The sequence below is a fragment of the Rhinatrema bivittatum genome, chromosome 10, assembly GCF_901001135.1.
Source record: "Rhinatrema bivittatum chromosome 10, aRhiBiv1.1, whole genome shotgun sequence".
In the NCBI taxonomy this organism is placed as follows: domain Eukaryota; kingdom Metazoa; phylum Chordata; class Amphibia; order Gymnophiona; family Rhinatrematidae; genus Rhinatrema; species Rhinatrema bivittatum.
In genome coordinates this window covers 121,954,295-121,979,974 of record NC_042624.1, presented here as the reverse complement: position 1 = coordinate 121,979,974, position 25,680 = coordinate 121,954,295, and the positions used below count along the sequence as shown (strand labels likewise).

Sequence of the window (25,680 nt, the reverse complement as noted above, 5' to 3'; positions counted from 1 at the left end):
ACTCTTTATTTCAATCCAAGTAACCAAAATGACTTTCTTCGCTATCAACCCAGCTTTATGAACAGTTTGCTACTAGCACTCAAGTCCGGGGTATCATTAGTAAATAGATACATAGATACTGAGGATAACTAAGAATGACATGATGTCACCTCCTCCAGAACTTATGAACATCTGGGCACATCCAGAGTCCATGAATGTATCTTCCTCTGTACCACATTTAATTAACCCAATATTGACTGGGTAAGTGAAACATCAGTGCATGCTAGAGAGATAAAGTTCCTGGATGGAATACAAGACTGTGTTATGGAGCAATTGGTTCAGGAACTGACTAGAGAGGGAGCAGAGGTACAACCTGGCCTGTATGCTTAGACATGTAGTGGATTGGATCTTTGAGACCTCATGCTTTCCAGCTTGAGAACTCCTGCAAGGTTGGTTTAGGTCAATTTCTTTAAATTCCCTGATCCAGTTCAATGCGTGAGAGGTCCCAAGGGAACTGAAGCTACACCTGGTAGTGAGCTCTTGTAGAAAAGCTTGGATGTTACTTTGCAAATTATCCCAGCATGAAGGATAGATCTAGTAGACTTATTGGAGAGATATTATTAGGGGATAAGGGAATCTGGCCCATTATAATAGAGTTCTAACAGGCCAATTCAGTAAAGTCCGCAGGAGAGCAGGCGAACACCCGCTCTCCCAGCACGCGCACAGGCCACTCGCCTGCGCGCACGATGCAGTATTTAAATTAGGCCTGGTGGTAGAAACGGGCAAAAGGAGGCGCTAAGGACACTAGCGTGTCCCTATCACCTCCTTTTTGACAGGAGCGGCGGCTGTCAGTGGGTTTGACAGCCGACGCTCAATTTTGCCGGCGTCAGTTCTCGAGCCCGCTGACAGCCACAGACTCGGAAACCGGATGGTGACAAAATTGAGCGTCCGGTTTTCGACCCGACAGCCGCCAGCCAAATTCAAAATTTTACTTTTTTTTTTTTTTTACTTTTTTTAGCCTTCGGGTCCTCCGACTTAATATTGCCATGATATTAAGTCGGAGGGTGCACAGAAAAGCAGTTTTTACTGCTTTTCTGTGCACTTTCCCAGTGCCTGAAGAAATTAGCGCCTACCTTTGGGTAGGCGCTAATTTCTGAAAGTAAAACGTGCAGCGTGGCTGCACATTGTACTTACTGAATCATGCGGGCATACCTAATAGGGCCCTCAACATGCATTTGCATGTTGAGGGCGCTATTAGGTTCGGCGGGTTGGACGCGCGTTTTCTGCCCCTTACTGAATAAGGGGTATTATTTATTTATTTTAGTTTTTATTTTTATATACCGATGTTCCTGTATAATATACATATCGCACCGGTTTACAGTGAAATCAAACTGATGCCTCTTGGGCAGCTTACAATGAAACACAAAAACTAACAATAAATAACTTGGACTGCCTCTTGGGCAGCTTACAATGAGAAAAGAGTAACAAAAAAGTACTTGGACAATAAGGAATTTGCAGAGAACTTACAATGAACAACAAGGCCTCATTAAACTGAGATGTGGCACTATAAGAAACGTAAGTACAGAGGGAGAGGGGAATCAGGGTGTAAAGTGTCATTAAGGTAAGGGAAAACGCGCGTCCAATCAAGGGTTAACAGTGTGCTCCATTGGAGCGCACTGTACTGTATCGGCCTGTAAGTAACCTGAAAGATTTGAAGGAGTTTATAGAGATTTATCTGAAATGGAATAGATGGGCAAACTTCAAAGTGAGGAGTTAGGCTATTGCTTGAAGCATATACATCAGATTACGGAAAATATGGTTCTTAGAGAGACGCAATACAAATTTTTATACCAGCTCTACATGTCCCAAGACAGAGCATATAAGGCTAAGACAGTCTCAGAACATAAAAAAAGCCATACTGGGTCAGAGCAAGGGTTCATCAAGCCCAGCATCCTGTTTCCAACAGTGGTCAATCCAGGCCATAAGAACCTGGCAAGTACCCAAACAATAGACAGATTACAAGCTACTATTGCTTATTAATTACCGTAATATCAGTTTATGAATTTAACCTCTAGAAACTTATCCAAACCTTTCTTAAACCCAGTAACACTAACTGCCATAACCACATCCTCTGGCAATGAATTCCAGAGCTAACTATGCACTGAGTGAAAAATAATTTTCTTTGATTTGTTTTAATTGAGCTACTTGCTAACTTCATGGAGTGCTCCCTAGTCTTTCTGTTATCTGAGAGAGTAAATAACCGATTTACATTAACTTGTTCAAGTCCTTTCATGATTTTGTAGATCTCTATCATATCCCCCCTCAGTCATCTCTTCTTCAAGCTGAACAGCCCTAACCTCTTCAGCCTTTCCTCATAGGGGAGATGTTCCATTCCCCTTATCATTTTGGTTGCCCTTCTCTGTACCTTCTCCATCGCAACTATATCTTTTTTGAGATACGGCGACCAGAATTGTACACAGTATTCAAGGTGCAGTCTCACCATGGAGCGATACAGAGGCATTATGACATTTTCCATTCTATTAACCATTCCCTTCCTAATAATTCCTAACATTCTGTTTGCTTTTTTGACTGCCGCAGCACACTGAGCCGACGATTTTAAAGTATTAACCACTATGATGCCTAGATCTTTTTCCTGGGTGGTAGCTCCTAATATGGAATCTAACATCGTGTAACTACAGCAAGGATTATTTTTCCCTATATGCATCACCTTGCTCTTGTCCACATTAAATTTCATCTGCCATTTGGATGCCCAATCTTCCAGTCTCGAAGGTCCTACTGCAATTCATCATAATCTGCTTGAGATTTAAATATTCTGCATAATTTTGTAACATCTGCAAATATCACCTCACTCATCATCCCCCTTTCCAGATCATTTATAAATATATTGAAAAGAACCATCCAAGGACAGATCCCTGAGGCACTCAACTGTTTACCATTTTCCATTGTAAAAACTGACCATTTAATCCTACTCTCTGTTTCCTGTCTTTTAACCAGTTGTAATTCATGAAAGGACATCACCTCCTATCCCATGACTTTTTAGTTTTCTTAGAAGCCTCTCATGCAGGACTTTGTCAAACGCCTTCTAAAAATCCAAATACCCCACATCTACTGGTTCACCTTTATCCACATGTTTATCCACCCCTTCAAAAAAAAATGTAGGAGATTTGTGAGGCAAGACTTCCCTTGGGTAAATCCATGCTGGCTGTGTCCCATCAAACCATGATTATCTAAATGTTTTGTGATTGTATTATTTATAACATTTTCCACGATTTTTCCCGACACTGAAACCAGGTTTATCAGTCTTTAATTTCCCAGATCACTCATGGAGCCCTTTTTAAATATCGGGGTTAAATTGGCCATCTTACAATTTTCAGGTACATCAGATGATTTTAATGATAGGTTACAAGTTAATTGAAATAGATCTGAAATTTAATTTTTTATTTCTTTCAGAATCCTGGGATGCATACCATCCGGTCCAGGTGATTTACTACTCTTCAGTTTTGCAATCTGGTCTACCACATCTTCCAGGTTCACCATGATTTGGTTCAGTTCATTCTGAATCATCACCCTTGAAAACCGTCCTCAGCTGTCCTGAGGAAGTGTGCGCCGGCAGCCAGCCGGCATGCGTAAGTTGCTTCTGCTTCCGCTTCCAAGGAGTAAGTAAAAACATAAAAAATTAGGGGTAGCTATATAGGCATTAGGAGCTGGAGTGGAGAGGGGAAAGGGAAGGAAGGGTAGGTAAGGGGGTAGGGAAGTTCCCTACCAGTGCCCTCCTTAATTGGAGCAGACTGGGAGGGAACTGGGGGAGGCCTGATTGCGTTGGTGCACGTACTCTTCCAAAGTTGGCCCTGCCCCCTCTGCACACCACCCTCACATGCGTGCGCAGGGATTATAAAATCCGGTGAGCATGTGCACACGGCTCACGGAATTTATAACATGCCCGCGCCGGCGCACATATGTTATAAAATCCGTGCGTCCATGTGCACACTCCAGGAACCGTGCGCACAGACGCGCGTGCGCACCTTTTAAAATGTACCCCTTAATCTCTTGCAGGATGTTTATCCTGTTGGATTCTATGCCATCCCGGACATAAAGCACCATCCCCCACCAAGTTCCTCTCTCTGTCATTGCGATAGAATTTGTACCCCAGAATAGCACTATCCCATTGGAGGTCACGAGCTGAGGCTCCGGGGAGGAAGACTAAGAACCAATGTCAGGAAGTATTTCTTCAGGGAAAGGGTGGTGGATGCCTGGAACGCCCTTCCGGAGGAAGTGGTGAAGTCTAAAACTGTGAAAGACTTCAAAGGGGCGTGGGATAAACACTGTGGATCCATCAAGTCTAGTGGGCATAAATATAGAGGAGGTGGTAAAACACTGCACGGAGCGGCAGTAGCCACAGAGGCATTCACGGAGCGGGATGCCAGTGGCCAGTAGTTGTTCCACCTTCAGGCAGCAAAATACTGCACGGAGCGGCAGTAGCCACAGAGGCATTCACGGAGCGGGATGCCAGTGGTTTGTGTTCCACCTTCACGGAGCGGAAGGTTGGAGGGCTGCCATCTCCAAAAAAACAAAAAAACAAAAACAAAAAAACAAAAAAACAAACAAGCAAAACAGAGGTGGGTAAGAGTATGGGGCAGGGGTGTGGCCGTTTATTGCGGCAGTTGCTACCCCTGATTGAGCTGGATGTTCATTGGGATGCGGATACGGCACTGCTCTCTGCAGTGGTGGAGGGGTGGAAGGGAATTGGGGCCGGAGGGTGCTGGAAGCCAATAGTGACGGGGGAGGGGGAGAAAAAAAAGGGGGGGGGGAAGATTAAAAAAAAAAATGGATAAACTGCGTAGCTTGCTGGGCAGACTGGATGGGCCGTTTGGTCTTCTTCTGCCGTCATTTCTATGTTTCTATCTTCTTTCAACTATGTCTCTGAAGTACTAATTAAATCTATGTTATCATTCACTGCTATACACTCTAATTCTGCCATCTTACTTCTTAGACTTCTGGCATTAGCATACAAACATTTCAAAGTTTGTTTTTTGTTTGTATTTTCATTCTGCTTTTTAATTGATAGGGATAAGTTAGAATTTTTTAGCTCAGGTGAGTTTTTAGTTACAGGCACTTGGACTACTTTTCTAATTATTGGAACCTCACTGTCGGGATGCCCTAATTCTAATGCATCATTAGTATCCTTTGAAGATACCTCCCTCCGAACCACGCGCTGCTGAGCGACTGTCGGCTTTCCCCTTTGTTCTATTTATTTTTTATTTATTTCTTTCTTTCTTTAATATACCGACATTCAATTTAGGATTAAATTATTTAGTTTAAAAGCTGCTCTATCTCCTTTTTAAAGGTTAGCGCCAGCAGCCTGGTTCCACTCTGGTTAAGATGGAGCCCATCCCTTCGGAAGAGACTCCCCCTTCCCCAAAAGGTTCCCCAAAAGGTTCCCCAGTTCCTTCCTTGCACCATCGTCTCATCCACGCATTGAGACTCCGGAGCTCGGCCTGCATCTGGGGACCTGTGCGTGGAACAGGGAACACACAAACTCCTGGTTTTTGCCTGCCCTCCGACAAGCTATTTAAGACAGACCCATGAATACACTAAAGAATCTACCCCAATAGTTTACTTCTCCCCAAAACTTTTAAGTTCTAAAATTTCCCCAAGCAGTACTTACCTTACCGATTCTCTTCAGCCACCAGCAAGGTGATCCTTTCTTCTCAGTGCTTTCCAATATCAATTACTGCACCAAAACTCAGGGCTGCTGCAAAGGTATTGTGTACCCATGCAAACCTCTGGCATAGCATCCCTCTCTCTCGCCCCCTCTGCATCGACTTCTCACCCTCCTCTCAGCCTTCTCCCAAGTCCTACATCCCCATCCCTTTCACCCTGTCCACAGTGCATCTCGCCTCCAGTCCAGTATCTCTCCTCTCCTCTCTCCCCTTCCCTCCCAGTCTTTTCCCCCCGGTTTTGAAGTGCCCAGCGTTCTCTCTCTCTCTCTACCCACCACCTGTCCAGTTGTCAATTTCTTTCCACCTTTCTTCACAACTCCTTCACCCAGCTTCTTCTCTGCATGCACCCCACATCTACCCAGTGTCCATTCCCTCCCCCTTATGGAGGATCTGCCAGAATTCCATGCAAACCCTCTGACCCTTTTCTGGCCAGGTCACAGTATCACCTGCTAGTGGAAAAGAACCAATAATGGCAACATCTTCAAAAGCTTTACTATCGCAGCACGGACAGACACTACATTTCATTTCTTTACTTTTAATGCTTATCAGAGAAAGAACAAGTAAGAAAAGATTCCTAGGAGTGCAGCTTTCTATAGAAAAGGCAAAATGCTGCACAGGTGTACGAGTTAAACTACTACTGGTTTGGCCATTAACTGCTGCTGGAGGCCGAACTTTCCTGCAACACACGAAACAAGCAAACAATAAATCTGAGATGTCACAGCTTCTTCTCAGGGACTTCTTGCCAGGTTGTGCTACAGGCACTGGACAGTGCATGAAAGATGGTTTGCTACTGTGCACAATGCCAGCCGTTCCTAAATGTTCCTCTCTGCAGCTTCTCTCACTGAAACAGAGCAATAAAAAAAGCCTTAATGAGAATGATATTAATTTAAACAGCCCCTCTCATCCAGTACAGTATACAAGTATGACCACAGAAATATATATGCAGTCACTTCTGGGGTAGAAAGTCCACTGTTCTTAAGCTTCAAGGAGAAATTTACTCTTACCTGATAATTTTCTTTCCTTGAATCCAACCAGTCCAGTCCAGATGTGTGTGATATGCTCCCAAACCAGCAGATGGAGACAAAGAACAACAGGTTTGCTGACATCAGCCCATATAATATCCTGTGCTTTGCTCAAGATGTCAGTATTCTACGTAGCAAACTAAGAAAAATATTAAGCAAAACTTCCCAAAGAGCTCCCAGGAAACAATTAAAAAAGATGATAAAAAAGAAACAAATGGGAGAACTCACAACTGAAAGGATACAAAAGCTATAACTTCAGATCAGAGCCTGCACATCCTTTCCATGGATTCTACCACCTGCAGATAGCTCTAGGCTGAAAGGCTCTGAAACCTTAACAAGGCTCTGATCTGAAGTTATAGCTTTTGTATCCTTTCCGCTGTCAACTGCACCTGACCAGACTTGGTGTGGAATAATACTTCCAGATATTCCAGAGACTGAGAAGGTACCAGCTTGCTCTTGCCAACACTGTGACCACCCAGCCTAACTCTTACAACAGTTGCACCACTCTGGCTGTGTCTGCTTCGCTCTCCTGAGTGGACTTCGCTCTGATCAATCAATCATCCAGAAATGAATGAACCAAAGTACCTTTCCTGGTGAAAGGCTGCTACTTCCACCCACCCCCATTACATGGAAAAAGGTTTATCAATGTCCAAACCAAAAGGTCCAGTACCACAAAACAAATATACTGCTGATCTTCTTCCCTTACTGGTATATTTGTCATGGTTGTGAGTCCCTGTAGTGTGGTGTGGTTGACGCAGCCCAAGAGGAGAACCTACAAGGCTCATGCCAACAGCTGGCAGACATGCCCTTCGACAGGACTGAAGTGGACCTTCACCTATACCAGCCCCATTCCCCACAGGTCAGAGAAAGAATGCCCAGAGCCAGGCTGAGGTCAGCCTGGCCAAGGATCCAGGCAAGGTGTAGTCAGGATCCGTAGCAGAGATCAGTACCAGGAAATCAAGCAGGCAAGGGACCGGAAGGAGGCAGGAGCAAGACTGGAAAGGAGCTGGGGCCAGGCAGGCTGGGCTGGACCAAGCAACACAAACTGGATGAGGCAAGGCAGGCTGGACCAAGCAAAACAAGCTGGTCAGGCTGGTAGAGGCAGGATGAGGCAAGAAGCAACACGTACTGCAAGGGCTGCGGGAGGACCTGTTGCTGAGTCAGCATCTGGTGGCACAACTGCAGTTTAAATCCCCCGCCTGTGCTGATATCACCTTTGCGCAATGCTGTCTTTTTCCTGCCGTGAAGCTCATAAGAGTTGGGCTGATGCTCGCACGCACGCCGGAGGGAACAGTATGGTGCAGCCGGGAAAGACAGCAACGGCAGCATTCTTGCCATGATGGAAGGTGGACAAGATTGGGCGGTATCCAGGGTGAGTGCAGCCTGTCGTGGATCCATCCCGCGACTAGCCAGACATTACAAGATGAAGGTACACTGGCAGGCTGGGCACAGCATGGGACCTTACATGGGCTGGTTAGGGAGCATAGCCCATGCATCTTATCAGCATCTCATCTTCATCATTGTTGTCACACCCCTCCTTTTCCATATTCTCTGGCTCATTTGGGGATATCAGTCCAAATCCTGGCTCTCCAAGGCAACTCTCACCCCATCTGTGCACATCACGCTGTTACCCCTCCAATCTTATTCCTATCCCCTCCTTCCTCCCTTTCTCGTGTTCCCTACTCTATTTCCAACAAACTGGCCTACATGCATGACCTCTTTATTTCTCACATTCTCTGTCTTCTTACTTTGACTAAGACTTGGCTTTCCCCTGCCTCAGCTGCTGTTCTCCCATACATCTTGCTCGGTTGGCTACACTGGCAGTAGTGGGTTGCTATGCTCCCCTTCCTGTAGGTTTAAAATCCCTGGAATTTTTTTAATGAACCAGCAATAATCAAAAATAGCCAGCTAGATTTAATGTTATCCTGCAAAACGCAGCCAAATAACTTTATTCGGGGATATTCAGCAGGACGTTTATTCCACTGAATAGTAAGGCTAACATCTAGCTAATTTTCGCTGGCTCAGCTAGCTGTTTTAGGGTTCTTTGAATAATGGTCCCTGGATGCTAAAACCTATCATTGCTTTCTCTGTAACATCCTGAGACATTTTGGTCTTGATCTGCCATCATTTACTATATTATTAGCAAAATCCATCCCTTCCTTTCTGAACACACTGCCAAAACCCTTATCCACTCTCACTGCTTCCTGCTTAGTCTATTGTAACCTGCTCCTCACAGGTCTCCCAATGAGCCATCTTTCTCCACAACAATCTATTAAAATTCAGCTGTGCAACTTATCTTCCACCAATGTTGCTATGCCCACATAACCCCCTTCTTAATCACTACATTGGCTCCCCATACATTTCCACATACAATTCAAGCTCCTCTTACTCATCCACAAAAGCCTTCTCTCTGCAGCTCCTCCTTACCTTTCTCTACACCCCTTCTTGGGAATGTCACTCATCCAGCTAGTCACCCATATTTACTCCCTTCACCTACATGGTCAACTCCAGACTATTCTTTCCATCTTGCTGCTCCATATACCTGGAATAGGCTTGAGTTGTTGCTATGCTTCTCACGGCACTGCTTCTCCCACCAACTTCCCTGAGCTGGCTCTTCTCACTGCTCCTCCTGCCAACATCTATGGGCTGGCTCGTCTCATAGCACAGCTTCTCCCAGCAACACACATGAGCTGGCTCTTCTCATGGCACTGTTTCTCCTGCCAGGTCACATGAGCTGGCTCGTACAAGTAGCGGCCACGAGAAATGCTTCCCTAAATCACCATACTCCCCGATACCTCAAAATACACATTCCCTGTCAACAACTTGTTGATCCGCTCCGGCGGGAGGGATACCTTCCCCCGACTGGTGTTGAACCAAACCCTCAAAAAATCCATGATTTGAGAAGGAAGAAGCTTGCTTTTGGCCTGACTGACGATCCATCCGAGAAACTCGAGAAGACTGAGGACTTTGGAGACAGCTTCCACGCAGAGCTCCCGGGACGTCGCCCAAATGAGCCAGTCATCCAGGTACAGGTGCACCAGAATAGCCTCTCTGCGTAGGGCCACTGCCATGGCCACCATTACCTTGGTAAACGTGCAGGGCGCTGTGGCGAGTCCGAAGGGCAGGACAGCGAACTGAAAATGTTTTCCGAGAATCTTGAAGCGAAGATACTTCTGGTGAGCTTTGCGAATGGCTATGTGCAAGTACGCTTCCGTGAGATCCAAGGAAGCTAGAAATATGCTGCTGCGTACCGCCGCATAGAGTCTCCATTCGGAAATGCGGGACTTTGAGCGCTCTGTTGACTCTTATGAGGTCGAGAATCGGCAGGAAGGATACTTCCTTCTTGGGAACCACAAAATAGATGGAATATCTTCCTTTTCCACTTGGCCTGGGGGACGGGAACTACAGTTCCCAAGGCAATAAAACATTCGAGAGTCTGCTGCAAGATCTGTGCCTTGGTAGGAGAATCGCAAGGGGAGATCATGAAGAGACTCGAAGAGGCCGAGCAAATTCCAAAGTGTAGCCGTGCTTTATGAAGTTTAAGACCCACTGATCGGTGGTTATCCTGGCCCACTCCTCGTAAAACTGGGACAGCCGCCCCCCTACAAGAGGGTTCGAGGGATGGGCCGGCCGCATTTCATTGAGAGGACGTGGAGCCTATCGTGGCTGAAGAGACTCCGTTTCGGGAGGGTCTACATCCCCGAAAGGAAGAGGACCACGTCTGTGGTCTCCCCACTGGTTGTCGCTGACCTCCACTGTGCGCTCTGCTCTGACGAAATCTACGTTGGCCATGAAAATGCAACCTAGCCGGCAGGAAGCCTCTGGAGGATTTGGGTCAATCCTCTGGGAGCTTGTGCAGTTTGTTCTCACCAAGAGACCTGATCATCTGCTCCAAGTCCTCGCCAAAAAGAAGCTTTCCCTTAAAGGGCAGAGAGCTTAACTGAGCCTTGGAAGAAACGTCTGCAGCCCAGTTGTATAGCCATAAGAGTCACTTGCGGACATCGCAGACACCAAACTCTGGGAGGACGTTCTCAGAAGATCATACAGGGCATCAGCCCCATAAGCTACCACTACATCCAGGCGTTCTGCTTCTGCCGGGTTCTCACAGAGCCCAGCCTCAGGCACATTCCACTCTCTAGGCATCAATTCCTGAACCATGGAATGAAAAGGAAATGTTTTTGCTGGGCCTCGCAAGCCCGCTAGCCCTGTGTCCACTGAACCCAGGGGAAGCACGCTTTGCGGGAGGTCAACCCCGAGGTCCTAAAAGACCCATGGAATTAAAGGATCCAATTCCTCCCTTTGAAAGAGACAAACTACCTTAGGGTCGTCACCCTCAAGGTGGGACGGCTTCCCCAGTTCTTCCTCAGGTTCCGTTCCCAAAGGAGGAGGCGGGATGAGAGAAGGATCCGAAGATCCCACGGGTGCCCCATCAGGAGGAGTAGAACAGCCCGCAAGGGAGGAGCTCCGAAGCTTCGCAACGTGAAGGGAGGTCTGGGGGTCCTGGCTTAGGCAGCTTCTGAGGGGGCCCCGCAGGGCACCCCAAACCGGAAGGCTCAGATAGCTGTGCTTGCGTTGCCAGAAAGGCTTTGTGCATTAAAAGCACAAAATCCAAGGAAAAGGAATTATCTCCGCCCCCTTCCCCCACCAGCGGATCGGGCAGTGGATTCAAAAAATCCTGATCCTGGTCATCAGGATCGTCCGGACTGGCTGGCCTGGGAGACAAATCGGGGTGGGGGGGGGGGGGGGGGGGAAATCCCCTCCACACTGCATGGGCCTGCGCAGCTAAAGAGTCTAAAATGGCTGCCGTTCCCGCGCTGAGTTGGAACGGAACAGCCAGAGGCTCACGAGGAGCAAGGCTTGATCTGGTTTGCTCCCTGAATCTTTCCCCCCTTTTTTTTTTTTGAAGAGATTTACTTAACCACACAGAAAGGTCAAGCCTGCAGGGATTGCACCTCGATCTGCTGGAGACAGAGAAACACTGAAGAGATGCAGGTGGCGCTCCAAGTTAAGAGAGGTGCTCTTCAAGTTTTTCTCTGTCTCCACCTGCTGGAAGGGAGGCATAACCCACAGACTGGACTTATCCGTGGTACTACAGGAATGAAAATTATCAGGTAAGAACCAATTTTCCTTTCCCACTGAAACCCGACATCTCCTCCCCCACATTTCATGTATCTCCAGATACCTCACATACCCAGTGGCTTCCCATGTAGACTTTCTGGGATGTTGACTTTGTTTGAAATCAGAATTTCAGCTTGAATCAGGTCCATAGTCATGTACAGAGTTTCAGGATTAGTCTAAAAAGATGAACAGATGAATTTGATTAATAACTTGAAGAAGCGAGTGGCATTCTGAAGGGATTCCTTCAGAGATCCAGAAGTGAGAAGAGCCTGTTGTAACAATCCTGACCCTGCAGAAGAGTGGCTGCAGGGTGCCATGCCTTGCCTTTCTGTGCTAAGGCTGCAGGGCATTGCTACAGGAGGTAGGACCATAGTGAGGGAGGGGCTGTGCTGCCACAGCAGGCCAGCATTAAGGAAACTGCCTCAGGCTTTATTCTTTAACAATATTTACCATTAGAAGCTGAAAGAGAGTCTCCCCAATCGCTGTTCTCACATGTTCTTCCACAATAGGAGATGTTTGTACTAAATACTGTAAAGAGACAAGAATAATTCACTGTGTAGATACTGATTCCAAGATACATCTCCCTCTCCACAACCAGCTCCTCAGCTATCCCATCAGCTGCTTTCAAAGTTATTTCAACTATGAACAATTTCCTTTTACATTCAGTATCTACTTCTGTAGCTGCCCTCTCAGAAAGTCCACCTCTTCTCCATTAGTCGGGGGACTTCCTCCTGAGTGTCCAGACTACTTGGAAGCTGTGTCGTCCAGCTGCCCATCATGGATGAGGAGTCCTTCTGCTAACAGAGTCTAAGGCCTACAACCATGCTGGAACTCCATCCATTTTGGTTTTTTGGTTTTTATTTTTTATGTATCAGCTTTTCAGATAATTTACAAAGAACTTCTTTGCAATGTAACTAAGAGAAGAAATCTCTACTATGAATTACATTTTACATACATATCCATAGATATGTCTACTATCATAGAAACAGCAACAAGTCGCCTCTTTATAATTTCAAAGGAAATATGAGGGGGGAGGGGAGAAATCAGAGGAGACTTAGAAGAAAACACATTTTAACAATGCTCATGACACTCCGTCACATTAATTACAGATCCCTTCCCATATTGTAGATCTTTGCCCTCCCATTTAGGAACAGCCTCAACTGCCCTGGCATGAAAAAAATGTAAGTATTTCCAGAAAATGTTATTATGCATTTGCACGGATAGCGCAAAAGGAATCCGGCACCTGTGGACAAAGCCTCAGGCCGCATTAACAAAAAAGATTTTCTACGTTGAGTAACTCTGCATCAGACCTCCCATGAAGGAACATTTAAATCCTTGAAATAGGCTTTCAATAAGTGACTCATGTCGTACTCAGTGACCTCTATATTAGAGTTCTCAAGATGTTCATTGCCTAGGCCTGTTCTGTGTTAGGCGATTAATACATTTTAATAAATGAAATGAAATGAAATTCAGTTAAATTTGCAAAATCATCCCGGTCACTAGCAACTCTTTCTTTGTGGTAGAAACAACATTTTTTCCACTGGAGGAACTAATTCTATAGGAATCTTAAGAGTCACTAAGGGAAATTCCCCCATAATGTTTGGAAAATTTAGCCTTCTCACATTCAGATGTCTCAAATACTTCTCCATAGACTCCAGTCTCCTTAAGGAGGATATTCGATCCCTCACGATGGAATATTGTTGGAATCTTGTAAGCGTTTAACATCATCAGACAGTAATGTATGGAACTGGAAGGCTCCTGCAATAACAGGAAATGATCCTTTTCCACAGACTCAATTTTCTTCTCTGATCTTTCCAGGCGTCGGGCCTGCTCTGTAAATGTCCGGGTCATACCTCCTCTTAGGTCCCATACGGACTCCAATGTAATCACCGCCGGTTTAACAATCTCCAGGGGAGCCAGGTTATTCGCTCCTTCCTCCTCCAAACGCGCTCCTTCTCCCGATGTCTCCAGGGGGTCGACTCCTGCGCTCAATCCTCCCCTCTCAGGAGTCCCCGGCCGAGCGTCCCAACTGCGGTCAGCTCAGCAAGTCCACCCAGCGGGGCTTACCCTACGACGGCTTCACCCAGGGGAGAAGATCGCGGCGGCTCACGGGGATCAGGTGGGCTCAGCGTCACTTCCCCCAGCGGAAACGGGGCTCCTCTCCCAGTCTCGCAAGTGGGGCTGGAGGCCCTCAATCCGGAGGTAGGGACGGCATACCCGCGGGGCCAGCTGGGTATGGGGGAAAGACCCGAACTTTCCCCTTCCTCTTGTGCGCCATTTCTCCCAATACACAAGGAAAAAACAAAACTTTGCTAGGAAACGAGGAGCCAGGGTAGCTGCAGTAGCGTCCTCTCAGGCAGCCATCTTAGACTCCACCGCCGCACCCCAACTCCATCCATTTTGGGTGCTGTGAGGCACTGTGACTGTAGTACTCCCTGCATGGGATAAACACTGTCGATCACTACAGGCCAGAGGATGGGAATGAATAGGGGCCTGGGGGTAACCTGCACAGAGCGGCAGTTACTGCCCTTAACAGAAACATGGGGGTAACCTGCACGGAGCGGCAGTTACTGCCCTTAACAGAAACATGGGGGTAACCTGCATGGAGCGGCAGTTACTGCCCTTAATAGAAACATGGGGTAACCTGCAGGGAGCGGCAGTTTCTACCCTTCACAGAAACATGGAGGTAACCTGCAGGGAGCGGCAGTTACTACCCTTAACAGAAACATGGAGGTAACCTGCACGGAGCGGCAGTTACTGCCCTTAACAGAAACATGGGGGTAACCTGCACGGAGCGGCAGTTACTGCCCTTAATAGAAACATGGGGTAACCTGCACGGAGCGGCAGTTACTACCCTTAACAGAAACATGGGGGTAACCTGCACGGAGCGGCAGTTACTACCCTTAATAGAAACATGGGAGTAACCTGCATGGAGCGGCAGTTACTACCCTGAACAGAAACACGGGGCTAATCTCACGGAGCGGCAGTTACTACCCTTAACAGAAACATGGGGTAACCTGCACAGAGCAACAGCTACTACCCTTAACAGAAACATGGGGGTAACCTGCAGGGAGCGGCAGTTACTGCCCTTAACAGAAACATTGGGGTAACCTGCAGGGAGCGGCAGTTACTACCCTTAACAGAAACATGGGGGTAACCTGCACAGAGCAGCTGTTACTACCCTTAACAGAAACATGGGGGTAACCTGCACAGAGCGGCATTTACTACCCTTAACAGAAACATGGGGTAACCTGCACAGAGCGACAGTTACTACCCTTAACAGAAACATGGGGGTAACCTGCACGGAGCGGCAGTTACTACCCTCAACAGAAACATGGGGGTAACCTGCATGGAGCAGCAGTTACTGCCCTTAACAGAAACATGGGGGTAACCTGCACGGAGCAGCAGTTACTACCCTTAACAGAAACATGGGGGTAACCTGCAGGGAGCGGCAGTTACTACCCTCAACAGAAACATGGGGGTAACCTGCATGGAGCAGCAGTTACTGCCCTTAACAGAAACATGGGGGTAACCTGCACGGAGCAGCAGTTACTACCCTTAACAGAAACATGGGGGTAACCTTCATAGAGCAGCAGTTACTGCCTTTAACAGAAACATGGGGACAACCTGCATGGAGCGGCAGTTACTGCCCTTAACAGAAACATGGGGACAACCTGCAGGGATGGGGCAGTTACTGCCCTTAACAGAAACATGGGGGGAACCTGCAGGGATGGGGCAGTTACTGCCCTTAACAGAAACATGGGGACAACCTGCATGGAGCGGCAGTTACTACCCTGAACAGAAACATGGGGGTAACCTGCACGGAGCAGCAGTTACTGCCCTTAACAGAAACATGGGGGTAACCTGCACGGAGCAGCAGTTACTGCCCTTAACAGAAACATGGGGGTAACCTGCACGGAGCGGCAGTTACTACCCTCAACAGAAACATGGGGGTAACCTGCATGGAGCAGCAGTTACTGCCCTTAACAGAAACATGGGGGTAACCTGCACGGAGCAGCAGTTACTACCCTTAACAGAAACATGGGGGTAACCTGCAGGGAGCGGCAGTTACTACCCTTAACAGAAACATGGGGGTAACCTGCACGGAGCGGCAGTTACTGCCCTTAACAGAAACATGGGGGTAACCTGCACGGAGTGGCAGTTACTACCCTTAACAGAAACATGGGGGTAACCTGCACGGAGCGGCAGTTACTACCCTCAACAGAAACATGGGGGTAACCTGCACGGAGTGGCAGTTACTGCCCTTAACAGAAACATGGGGGTAACCTGCACGGAGCGGCAGTTACTGCCCTTAACAGAAACATGGGGGTAACCTGCACGGAGCGGCAGTTACTATCATGGGAAGGTTGCTGGGCAGACTGGATGGACCATTTGGTCTTTTTCTGCTGTCATTACTATCTTACTATGCATGTTACTAATAATCTATTTACTTAAGGCCCAGAAGTCATGGCCTATAGTCTAGAATGGGTCTCTCTAGAGCACTTTGAGACTTGCCAGCAAAACTCATGTCCAAACATTTGACCTGTGAGCTTAAAAGTAATGGTGAGACAAAAATACAGTAATAACATAGTAATGCACATCCCCGCCCCCCCCCCACCGAAACCATTCTCACCACTAGAGCGAGGCTAGCCTGCCTCTGGCTGTCCGCATGCTCCTGATTCCCAATCGCATAAAGAAGGTGATGCACCACTTGGAGACGAATGAGTTCCTCGCAGAGATCCGGGGACTCTTGACTTAGCATGCTGACAAGGAAGAAAACTAGTCAGAGACCAGGGAGAGTGCTGCCTCTCCTACTTCTTATCAGTTCTATAGTGCTACTATGTGTACACAGCGCTAGTCAGAGACCAGGGAGAGTGCCGCCTCTCCTACTTCTTATCAGTTCTATAGTGCTACTATGTGTACACAGTGCTAGTCAGAGCCCAGGGACAGTGCCGCCTCTCATACTTCTTATCAGTTCTATAGTGCTACTATGTGTACACAGCGCTAGTCAGAGACCAGGGACAGTGCCGCCTCTCCTACTTCTTATCAGTTCTATAGTGCTACTAAATGTACACAGCGCTAGTCAGAGACCAGGGACAGTGCCGCCTCTCCTACTTCTTATCAGTTCTATAGTGCTACTATGTGTACACAGCGCTAGTCACAGACCAGGGACAGTGCCGCCTCTCCTACTTCTTATCAGTTCTATAGTGCTACTATGTGTACACAGCGCTAGTCAGAGACCAGGGACAGTGCCGCCTCTCCTACTTCTTATCAGTTCTATAGTGCTACTATGTGTACACAGCGCTAGTCAGAGACCAGGGAGAGTGCCGCCTCTCCTACTTCTTATCAGTTCTATAGTGCTACTATGTGTACACAGCGCTAGTCAGAGACCAGGGACAGTGCCGCCTCTCCTACTTCTTATCAGTTCTATAGTGCTACTATGTGTACACAGCGCTAGTCAGAGACCAGGGACAGTGCCGCCTCTCCTACTTCTTATCAGTTCTATAGTGCTACTATGTGTACACAGCGCTAGTCAGAGACCAGGGACAGTGCCGCCTCTCCTACTTCTTATCAGTTCTATAGTGCTACTAAATGTACACAGCGCTAGTCAGAGACCAGGGACAGTGCCGCCTCTCCTACTTCTTATCAGTTCTATAGTGCTACTAAATGTACACAGCACTAGTCAGAGACCAGGGACAGTGCCGCCTCTCCTACTTCTTATCAGTTCTATAGTGCTACTATGTGTACACAGCGCTAGTCAGAGACCAGGGACAGTGCCGCCTCTCCTACTTCTTATCAGTTCTATAGTGCTACTAAATGTACACAGCACTAGTCAGAGACCAGGGACAGTGCCACCTCTCCTACTTCTTATCAGTTCTATAGTGCTACTAAATGTACACTGCACTAGTCAGAGACCAGGGACAGTGCCGCCTCTCCTACTTCTTATCAGTTCTATAGTGCTACTATGTGTACACAGCGCTAGTCAGAGACCAGGGACAGTGCCGCCTCTCCTACTTCTTATCAGTTCTATAGTGCTACTAAATGTACACAGCACTAGTCAGAGACCAGGGACAGTGCCGCCTCTCCTACTTCTTATCAGTTCTATAGTGCTACTAAATGTACACAGCACTAGTCAGAGACCAGGGACAGTGCCGCCTCTCCTACTTCTTATCAGTTCTATAGTGCTACTATGTGTACACAGCACTAGTCAGAGACCAGGGACAGTGCCGCCTCTCCTACTTCTTATCAGTTCTATAGTGCTACTAAATGTACACAGCACTAGTCAGAGACCAGGGACAGTGCCACCTCTCCTACTTCTTATCAGTTCTATAGTGCTACTAAATGTACACAGCACTAGTCAGAGACCAGGGACAGTGCCGCCTCTCCTACTTCTTATCAGTTCTATAGTGCTACTATGTGTACACAGCGCTAGTCAGAGACCAGGGACAGTGCCGCCTCTCCTACTTCTTATCAGTTCTATAGTGCTACTAAATGTACACAGCGCTAGTCAGAGACCAGGGACAGTGCCGCCTCTCCTACTTCTTATCAGTTCTATAGTGCTACTAAATGTACACAGCGCTAGTCAGAGACCAGGGAGAGTGCCGCCTCTCCTACTTCTTATCAGTTCTATAGTGCTACTAAATGTACACAGCGCTAGTCAGAGACCAGGGACAGTGCCGCCTCTCCTACTTCTTATCAGTTCTATAGTGCTACTAAATGTACACAGCGCTAGTCAGAGACCAGGGACAGTGCCGCCTCTCCTACTTCTTATCAGTTCTATAGTGCTACTATGTGTACACAGCGCTAGTCAGAGACCAGGGACAGTGCCGCCTCTCCTACTTCTTATCAGTTCTATAGTGCTACTAAATGTACACAGCGCTAGTCAGAGACCAGGGACAGTGCCGCCTCTCCTACTTCTTATCAGTTCTATAGTGCTACTAAATGTACACAGCGCTAGTCAGAGACCAGGGACAGTGCCGCCTCTCCTACTTCTTATCAGTTCTATAGTGCTACTAAATGTACACAGCGCTAGTCAGAGACCAGGGACAGTGCCGCCTCTCCTACTTCTTATCAGTTCTATAGTGCTACTATGTGTACACAGCGCTAGTCAGAGACCAGGGACAGTGCCGCCTCTCCTACTTCTTATCAGTTCTATAGTGCTACTATGTGTATACAGCGCTAGTCAGAGACCAGGGACAGTGCCGCCTCTCCTACTTCTTATCAGTTCTATAGTGCTACTATGTGTACACAGCGCTAGTCAGAGACCAGGGAGAGTGCCGCCTCTCCTACTTCTTATCAGTTCTATAGTGCTACTAAATGTACACAGCGCTAGTCAGAGACCAGGGACAGTGCCACCTCTCCTACTTCTTATCAGTTCTATAGTGCTACTAAATGTACACAGCACTAGTCAGAGACCAGGGACAGTGCCGCCTCTCCTACTTCTTATCAGTTCTATAGTGCTACTATGTGTACACAGCGCTAGTCAGAGACCAGGGACAGTGCCGCCTCTCCTACTTCTTATCAGTTCTATAGTGCTACTAAATGTACACAGCGCTAGTCAGAGACCAGGGACAGTGCCGCCTCTCCTGCTTCTTATCAGTTCTATAGTGCTACTAAATGTACACAGCACTAGTCAGAGACCAGGGAGAGTGCCGCCTCTCCTACTTCTTATCAGTTCTATAGTGCTACTATGTGTACACAGCGCTAGTCAGAGACCAGGGAGAGTGCCGCCTCTCCTACTTCTTATCAGTTCTATAGTGCTACTAAATGTACACAGCACTAGTCAGAGACCAGGGACAGTGCCGCCTCTCCTACTTCTTATCAGTTCTATAGTGCTACTAAATGTACACAGCACTAGTCAGAGACCAGGGACAGTGCCGCCTCTCCTACTTCTTATCAGTTCTATAGTGCTACTAAATGTACACAGCACTAGTCAGAGACCAGGGACAGTGCCGCCTCTCCTACTTCTTATCAGTTCTATAGTGCTACTATGTGTACACAGCGCTAGTCAGAGACCAGGGAGAGTGCCGCCTCTCCTACTTCTTATCAGTTCTATAGTGCTACTATGTGTACACAGCGCTAGTCAGAGACCAGGGACAGTGCCGCCTCTCCTACTTCTTATCAGTTCTATAGTGCTACTATGTGTACACAGCGCTAGTCAGAGACCAGGGACAGTGCCGCCTCTCCTACTTCTTATCAGTTCTATAGTGCTACTAAATGTACACAGCGCTAGTCAGAGACCAGGGAGAGTGCCGCCTCTCCTACTTCTTATCAGTTCTATAGTGCTACTAAATGTACACAGCGCTAGTCAGAGACCAGGGACAGTGCCGCCTCTCCTACTTCTTATCAGTTCTATAGTGCTACTATGTGTACACAGCGCTAGTCAGAGACCAGGGACAGTGCCGCCTCTCCTACTTCTTATCAGTTCTATAGTGCTACTATGTGTACACAGCGCTAGTCAGAGACCAGGGACAGTGCCGCCTCTCCTACTTCTTATCAGTTCTATAGTGCTACTAAATGTACACAGCGCTAGTCAGAGACCAGGGACAGTGCCGCCTCTCCTACTTCTTATCAGTTCTATAGTGCTACTAAATGTACACAGCACTAGTCAGAGACCAGGGAGAGTGCCGCCTCTCCTACTTCTTATCAGTTCTATAGTGCTACTAAATGTACACAGCACTAGTCAGAGACCAGGGACAGTGCCGCCTCTCCTACTTCTTATCAGTTCTATAGTGCTACTAAATGTACACAGCACTAGTCAGAGACCAGGGACAGTGCCGCCTCTCCTACTTCTTATCAGTTCTATAGTGCTACTAAATGTACACAGCGCTAGTCAGAGACCAGGGACAGTGCCACCTCTCCTACTTCTTATCAGTTCTATAGTGCTACTAAATGTACACAGCGCTAGTCAGAGACCAGGGAGAGTGCCGCCTCTCCTACTTCTTATCAGTTCTATAGTGCTACTATGTGTACACAGCGCTAGTCAGAGACCAGGGAGAGTGCCGCCTCTCCTACTTCTTATCAGTTCTATAGTGCTACTAAATGTACACAGCACTAGTCAGAGACCAGGGACAGTGCCGCCTCTCCTACTTCTTATCAGTTCTATAGTGCTACTAAATGTACACAGCACTAGTCAGAGACCAGGGACAGTGCCGCCTCTCCTACTTCTTATCAGTTCTATAGTGCTACTAAATGTACACAGCACTAGTCAGAGACCAGGGAGAGTGCCGCCTCTCCTACTTCTTATCAGTTCTATAGTGCTACTAAATGTACACAGCGCTAGTCAGAGACCAGGGACAGTGCCGCCTCTCCTACTTCTTATCAGTTCTATAGTGCTACTAAATGTACACAGCACTAGTCAGAGACCAGGGACAGTGCCGCCTCTCCTACTTCTTATCAGTTCTATAGTGCTACTAAATGTACACAGCACTAGTCAGAGACCAGGGACAGTGCCGCCTCTCCTACTTCTTATCAGTTCTATAGTGCTACTATGTGTACACAGCACTAGTCAGAGACCAGGGACAGTGCCGCCTCTCCTACTTCTTATCAGTTCTATAGTGCTACTATGTGTACACAGCGCTAGTCAGAGACCAGGGACAGTGCCGCCTCTCCTACTTCTTATCAGTTCTATAGTGCTACTAAATGTACACAGCGCTAGTCAGAGACCAGGGAGAGTGCCGCCTCTCCTACTTCTTATCAGTTCTATAGTGCTACTAAATGTACACAGCACTAGTCAGAGACCAGGGACAGTGCCGCCTCTCCTACTTCTTATCAGTTCTATAGTGCTACTAAATGTACACAGCAGTAGTCAGAGACCAGGGACAGTGCCGCCTCTCCTACTTCTTATCAGTTCTATAGTGCTACTAAATGTACACAGCGCTAGTCAGAGACCAGGGACAGTGCCGCCTCTCCTACTTCTTATCAGTTCTATAGTGCTACTAAATGTACACAGCACTAGTCAGAGACCAGGGAGAGTGCCGCCTCTCCTACTTCTTATCAGTTCTATAGTGCTACTATGTGTACACAGCGCTAGTCAGAGACCAGGGAGAGTGCCGCCTCTCCTACTTCTTATCAGTTCTATAGTGCTACTATGTGTACACAGCGCTAGACAGAGACCAGGGACAGTGCCGCCTCTCCTACTTCTTATCAGTTCTATAGTGCTACTATGTGTACACAGCGCTAGTCAGAGACCAGGGACAGTGCCGCCTCTCCTACTTCTTATCAGTTCTATAGTGCTACTAAATGTACACAGCACTAGTCAGAGACCAGGGACAGTGCCGCCTCTCCTACTTCTTATCAGTTCTATAATGCTACTAAATGTACACAGCACTAGTCAGAGACCAGGGACAGTGCCGCCTCTCCTACTTCTTATCAGTTCTATAGTGCTACTAAATGTACACAGCACTAGTCAGAGACCAGGGAGAGTGCCACCTCTCCTACTTCTTATCAGTTCTATAGTGCTACTAAATGTACACAGCGCTAGTCAGAGACCAGGGACAGTGCCGCCTCTCCTACTTCTTATCAGTTCTATAGTGCTACTAAATGTACACAGCACTAGTCAGAGACCAGGGACAGTGCCGCCTCTCCTACTTCTTATCAGTTCTATAGTGCTACTAAATGTACACAGCACTAGTCAGAGACCAGGGACAGTGCCGCCTCTCCTACTTCTTATCAGTTCTATAGTGCTACTATGTGTACACAGCACTAGTCAGAGACCAGGGACAGTGCCGCCTCTCCTACTTCTTATCAGTTCTATAGTGCTACTAAATGTACACAGCACTAGTCAGAGACCAGGGAGAGTGCCGCCTCTCCTACTTCTTATCAGTTCTATAGTGCTACTAAATGTACACAGCGCTAGTCAGAGACCAGGGACAGTGCCGCCTCTCCTACTTCTTATCAGTTCTATAGTGCTACTATGTGTACACAGCGCTAGTCAGAGACCAGGGACAGTGCCGCCTCTCCTACTTCTTATCAGTTCTATAGTGCTACTAAATGTACACAGCACTAGTCAGAGACCAGGGACAGTGCCGCCTCTCCTACTTCTTATCAGTTCTATAGTGCTACTAAATGTACACAGCGCTAGTCAGAGACCAGGGAGAGTGCCGCCTCTCCTACTTCTTATCAGTTCTATAGTGCTACTAAATGTACACAGCACTAGTCAGAGACCAGGGACAGTGCCGCCTCTCCTACTTCTTATCAGTTCTATAGTGCTACTATGTGTACACAGCGCTAGTCAGAGACCAGGGACAGTGCCGCCTCTCCTACTTCTTATCAGTTCTATAGTGCTACTATGTGTACACAGCGCTAGTCAGAGACCAGGGACAGTGCCGCCTCTCCTACTTCTTATCAGTTCTATAGTGCTACTATGTGTACACAGCGCTAGTCAGAGACCAGGGAGAGTGCCGCCTCTCCTACTTCTTATCAGTTCTATAGTGCTACTATGTGTACACAGCGCTAGTCAGAGACCAGGGAGAGTGCTGCCTCTCCTACTTCTTATCAGTTCTATAGTGCTACTATGTGTACACAGCGCTAGTCAGAGACCAGGGACAGTGCCGCCTCTCCTACTTCTTATCAGTTCTATAGTGCTACTAAATGTACACAGCACTAGTCAGAGACCAGGGAGAGTGCCGCCTCTCCTACTTCTTATCAGTTCTATAGTGCTACTATGTGTACACAGCGCTAGTCAGAGACCAGGGACAGTGCCGCCTCTCCTACTTATTATCAGTTCTATAGTGCTACTAAATGTACACAGCACTAGTCAGAGACCAGGGACAGTGCCGCCTCTCCTACTTCTTATCAGTTCTATAGTGCTACTATGTGTACACAGCACTAGTCAGAGACCAGGGACAGTGCCGCCTCTCCTGCTTCTTATCAGTTCTATAGTGCTACTAAATGTACACAGCGCTAGTCAGAGACCAGGGACAGTGCCGCCTCTCCTACTTCTTATCAGTTCTATAGTGCTACTATGTGTACACAGCGCTAGTCAGAGACCAGGGACAGTGCCGCCTCTCCTACTTCTTATCAGTTCTATAGTGCTACTAAATGTACACAGCACTAGTCAGAGACCAGGGAGAGTGCCGCCTCTCCTACTTCTTATCAGTTCTATAGTGCTACTAAATGTACACAGCGCTAGTCAGAGACCAGGGACAGTGCCACCTCTCCTACTTCTTATCAGTTCTATAGTGCTACTATGTGTACACAGCGCTAGTCAGAGACCAGGGACAGTGCCGCCTCTCCTACTTCTTATCAGTTCTATAGTGCTACTAAATGTACACAGCACTAGTCAGAGACCAGGGACAGTGCCGCCTCTCCTACTTCTTATCAGTTCTATAGTGCTACTAAATGTACACAGCGCTAGTCAGAGACCAGGGACAGTGCCACCTCTCCTACTTCTTATCAGTTCTATAGTGCTACTATGTGTACACAGCGCTAGTCAGAGACCAGGGACAGTGCCGCCTCTCCTACTTCTTATCAGTTCTATAGTGCTACTAAATGTACACAGCACTAGTCAGAGACCAGGGACAGTGCCGCCTCTCCTACTTCTTATCAGTTCTATAGTGCTACTATGTGTACACAGCGCTAGTCAGAGACCAGGGACAGTGCCGCCTCTCCTACTTCTTATCAGTTCTATAGTGCTACTAAATGTACACAGCGCTAGTCAGAGACCAGGGACAGTGCCACCTCTCCTACTTCTTATCAGTTCTATAGTGCTACTATGTGTACACAGCGCTAGTCAGAGACCAGGGACAGTGCCGCCTCTCCTACTTCTTATCAGTTCTATAGTGCTACTATGTGTACACAGCGCTAGTCAGAGACCAGGGACAGTGCCGCCTCTCCTACTTCTTATCAGTTCTATAGTGCTACTATGTGTACACAGCGCTAGTCAGAGACCAGGGACAGTGCCGCCTCTCCTACTTCTTATCAGTTCTATAGTGCTACTATGTGTACACAGCGCTAGTCAGAGACCAGGGACAGTGCCGCCTCTCCTACTTCTTATCAGTTCTATAGTGCTACTAAATGTACACAGCGCTAGTCAGAGACCAGGGACAGTGCCGCCTCTCCTACTTCTTATCAGTTCTATAGTGCTACTAAATGTACACAGCACTAGTCAGAGACCAGGGAGAGTGCCGCCTCTCCTACTTCTTATCAGTTCTATAGTGCTACTAAATGTACACAGCACTAGTCAGAGACCAGGGACAGTGCCGCCTCTCCTACTTCTTATCAGTTCTATAGTGCTACTAAATTTACACAGCGCTAGTCAGAGACCAGGGACAGTGCCGCCTCTCCTACTTCTTATCAGTTCTATAGTGCTACTAAATGTACACAGCGCTAGTCAGAGACCAGGGACAGTGCCGCCTCTCCTACTTCTTATCAGTTCTATAGTGCTACTAAATGTACACAGCGCTAGTCAGAGACCAGGGAGAGTGCCGCCTCTCCTACCTCTTATCAGTTCTATAGTGCTACTATGTGTACACAGCGCTAGTCAGAGACCAGGGAGAGTGCCGCCTCTCCTACTTCTTATCAGTTCTATAGTGCTACTAAATGTACACAGCACTAGTCAGAGACCAGGGACAGTGCCGCCTCTCCTACTTCTTATCAGTTCTATAGTGCTACTAAATGTACACAGCACTAGTCAGAGACCAGGGACAGTGCCGCCTCTCCTACTTCTTATCAGTTCTATAGTGCTACTAAATGTACACAGCACTAGTCAGAGACCAGGGAGAGTGCCACCTCTCCTACTTCTTATCAGTTCTATAGTGCTACTAAATGTACACAGCGCTAGTCAGAGACCAGGGACAGTGCCGCCTCTCCTACTTCTT

The 25,680-nt window shown here is 47.5% G+C and overlaps 1 protein-coding gene across 5 annotated transcripts in view; it reads right to left on the bottom strand.

The window, feature by feature from the left end:
* Window positions 1-6,214: 6,214 nt before the first annotated feature.
* The window catches only part of ARMH1 (armadillo like helical domain containing 1), a 48,525-nt gene continuing 29,059 nt past the window's right edge, over window positions 6,215-25,680 (bottom strand). For 3 of the 5 annotated variants that reach the window (XM_029618864.1, XM_029618866.1, XM_029618867.1), the window contains exons 9-12: window positions 16,494-16,623; window positions 12,311-12,388; window positions 11,934-12,036; window positions 6,215-6,561 (exon numbers count right to left, since the gene is read on the bottom strand). In XM_029618864.1, the coding sequence (XP_029474724.1) occupies window positions 6,533-6,561; window positions 11,934-12,036; window positions 12,311-12,388; window positions 16,494-16,623 (340 nt within the window). In that variant the 3' untranslated portion in view covers window positions 6,215-6,532. Of the gene's footprint in view, window positions 6,562-11,924; window positions 12,037-12,310; window positions 12,389-16,493; window positions 16,624-25,680 lie in introns of all 5 variants that reach the window. The other 2 variants (XM_029618868.1, XM_029618869.1) reach the window with 2 other exon arrangements.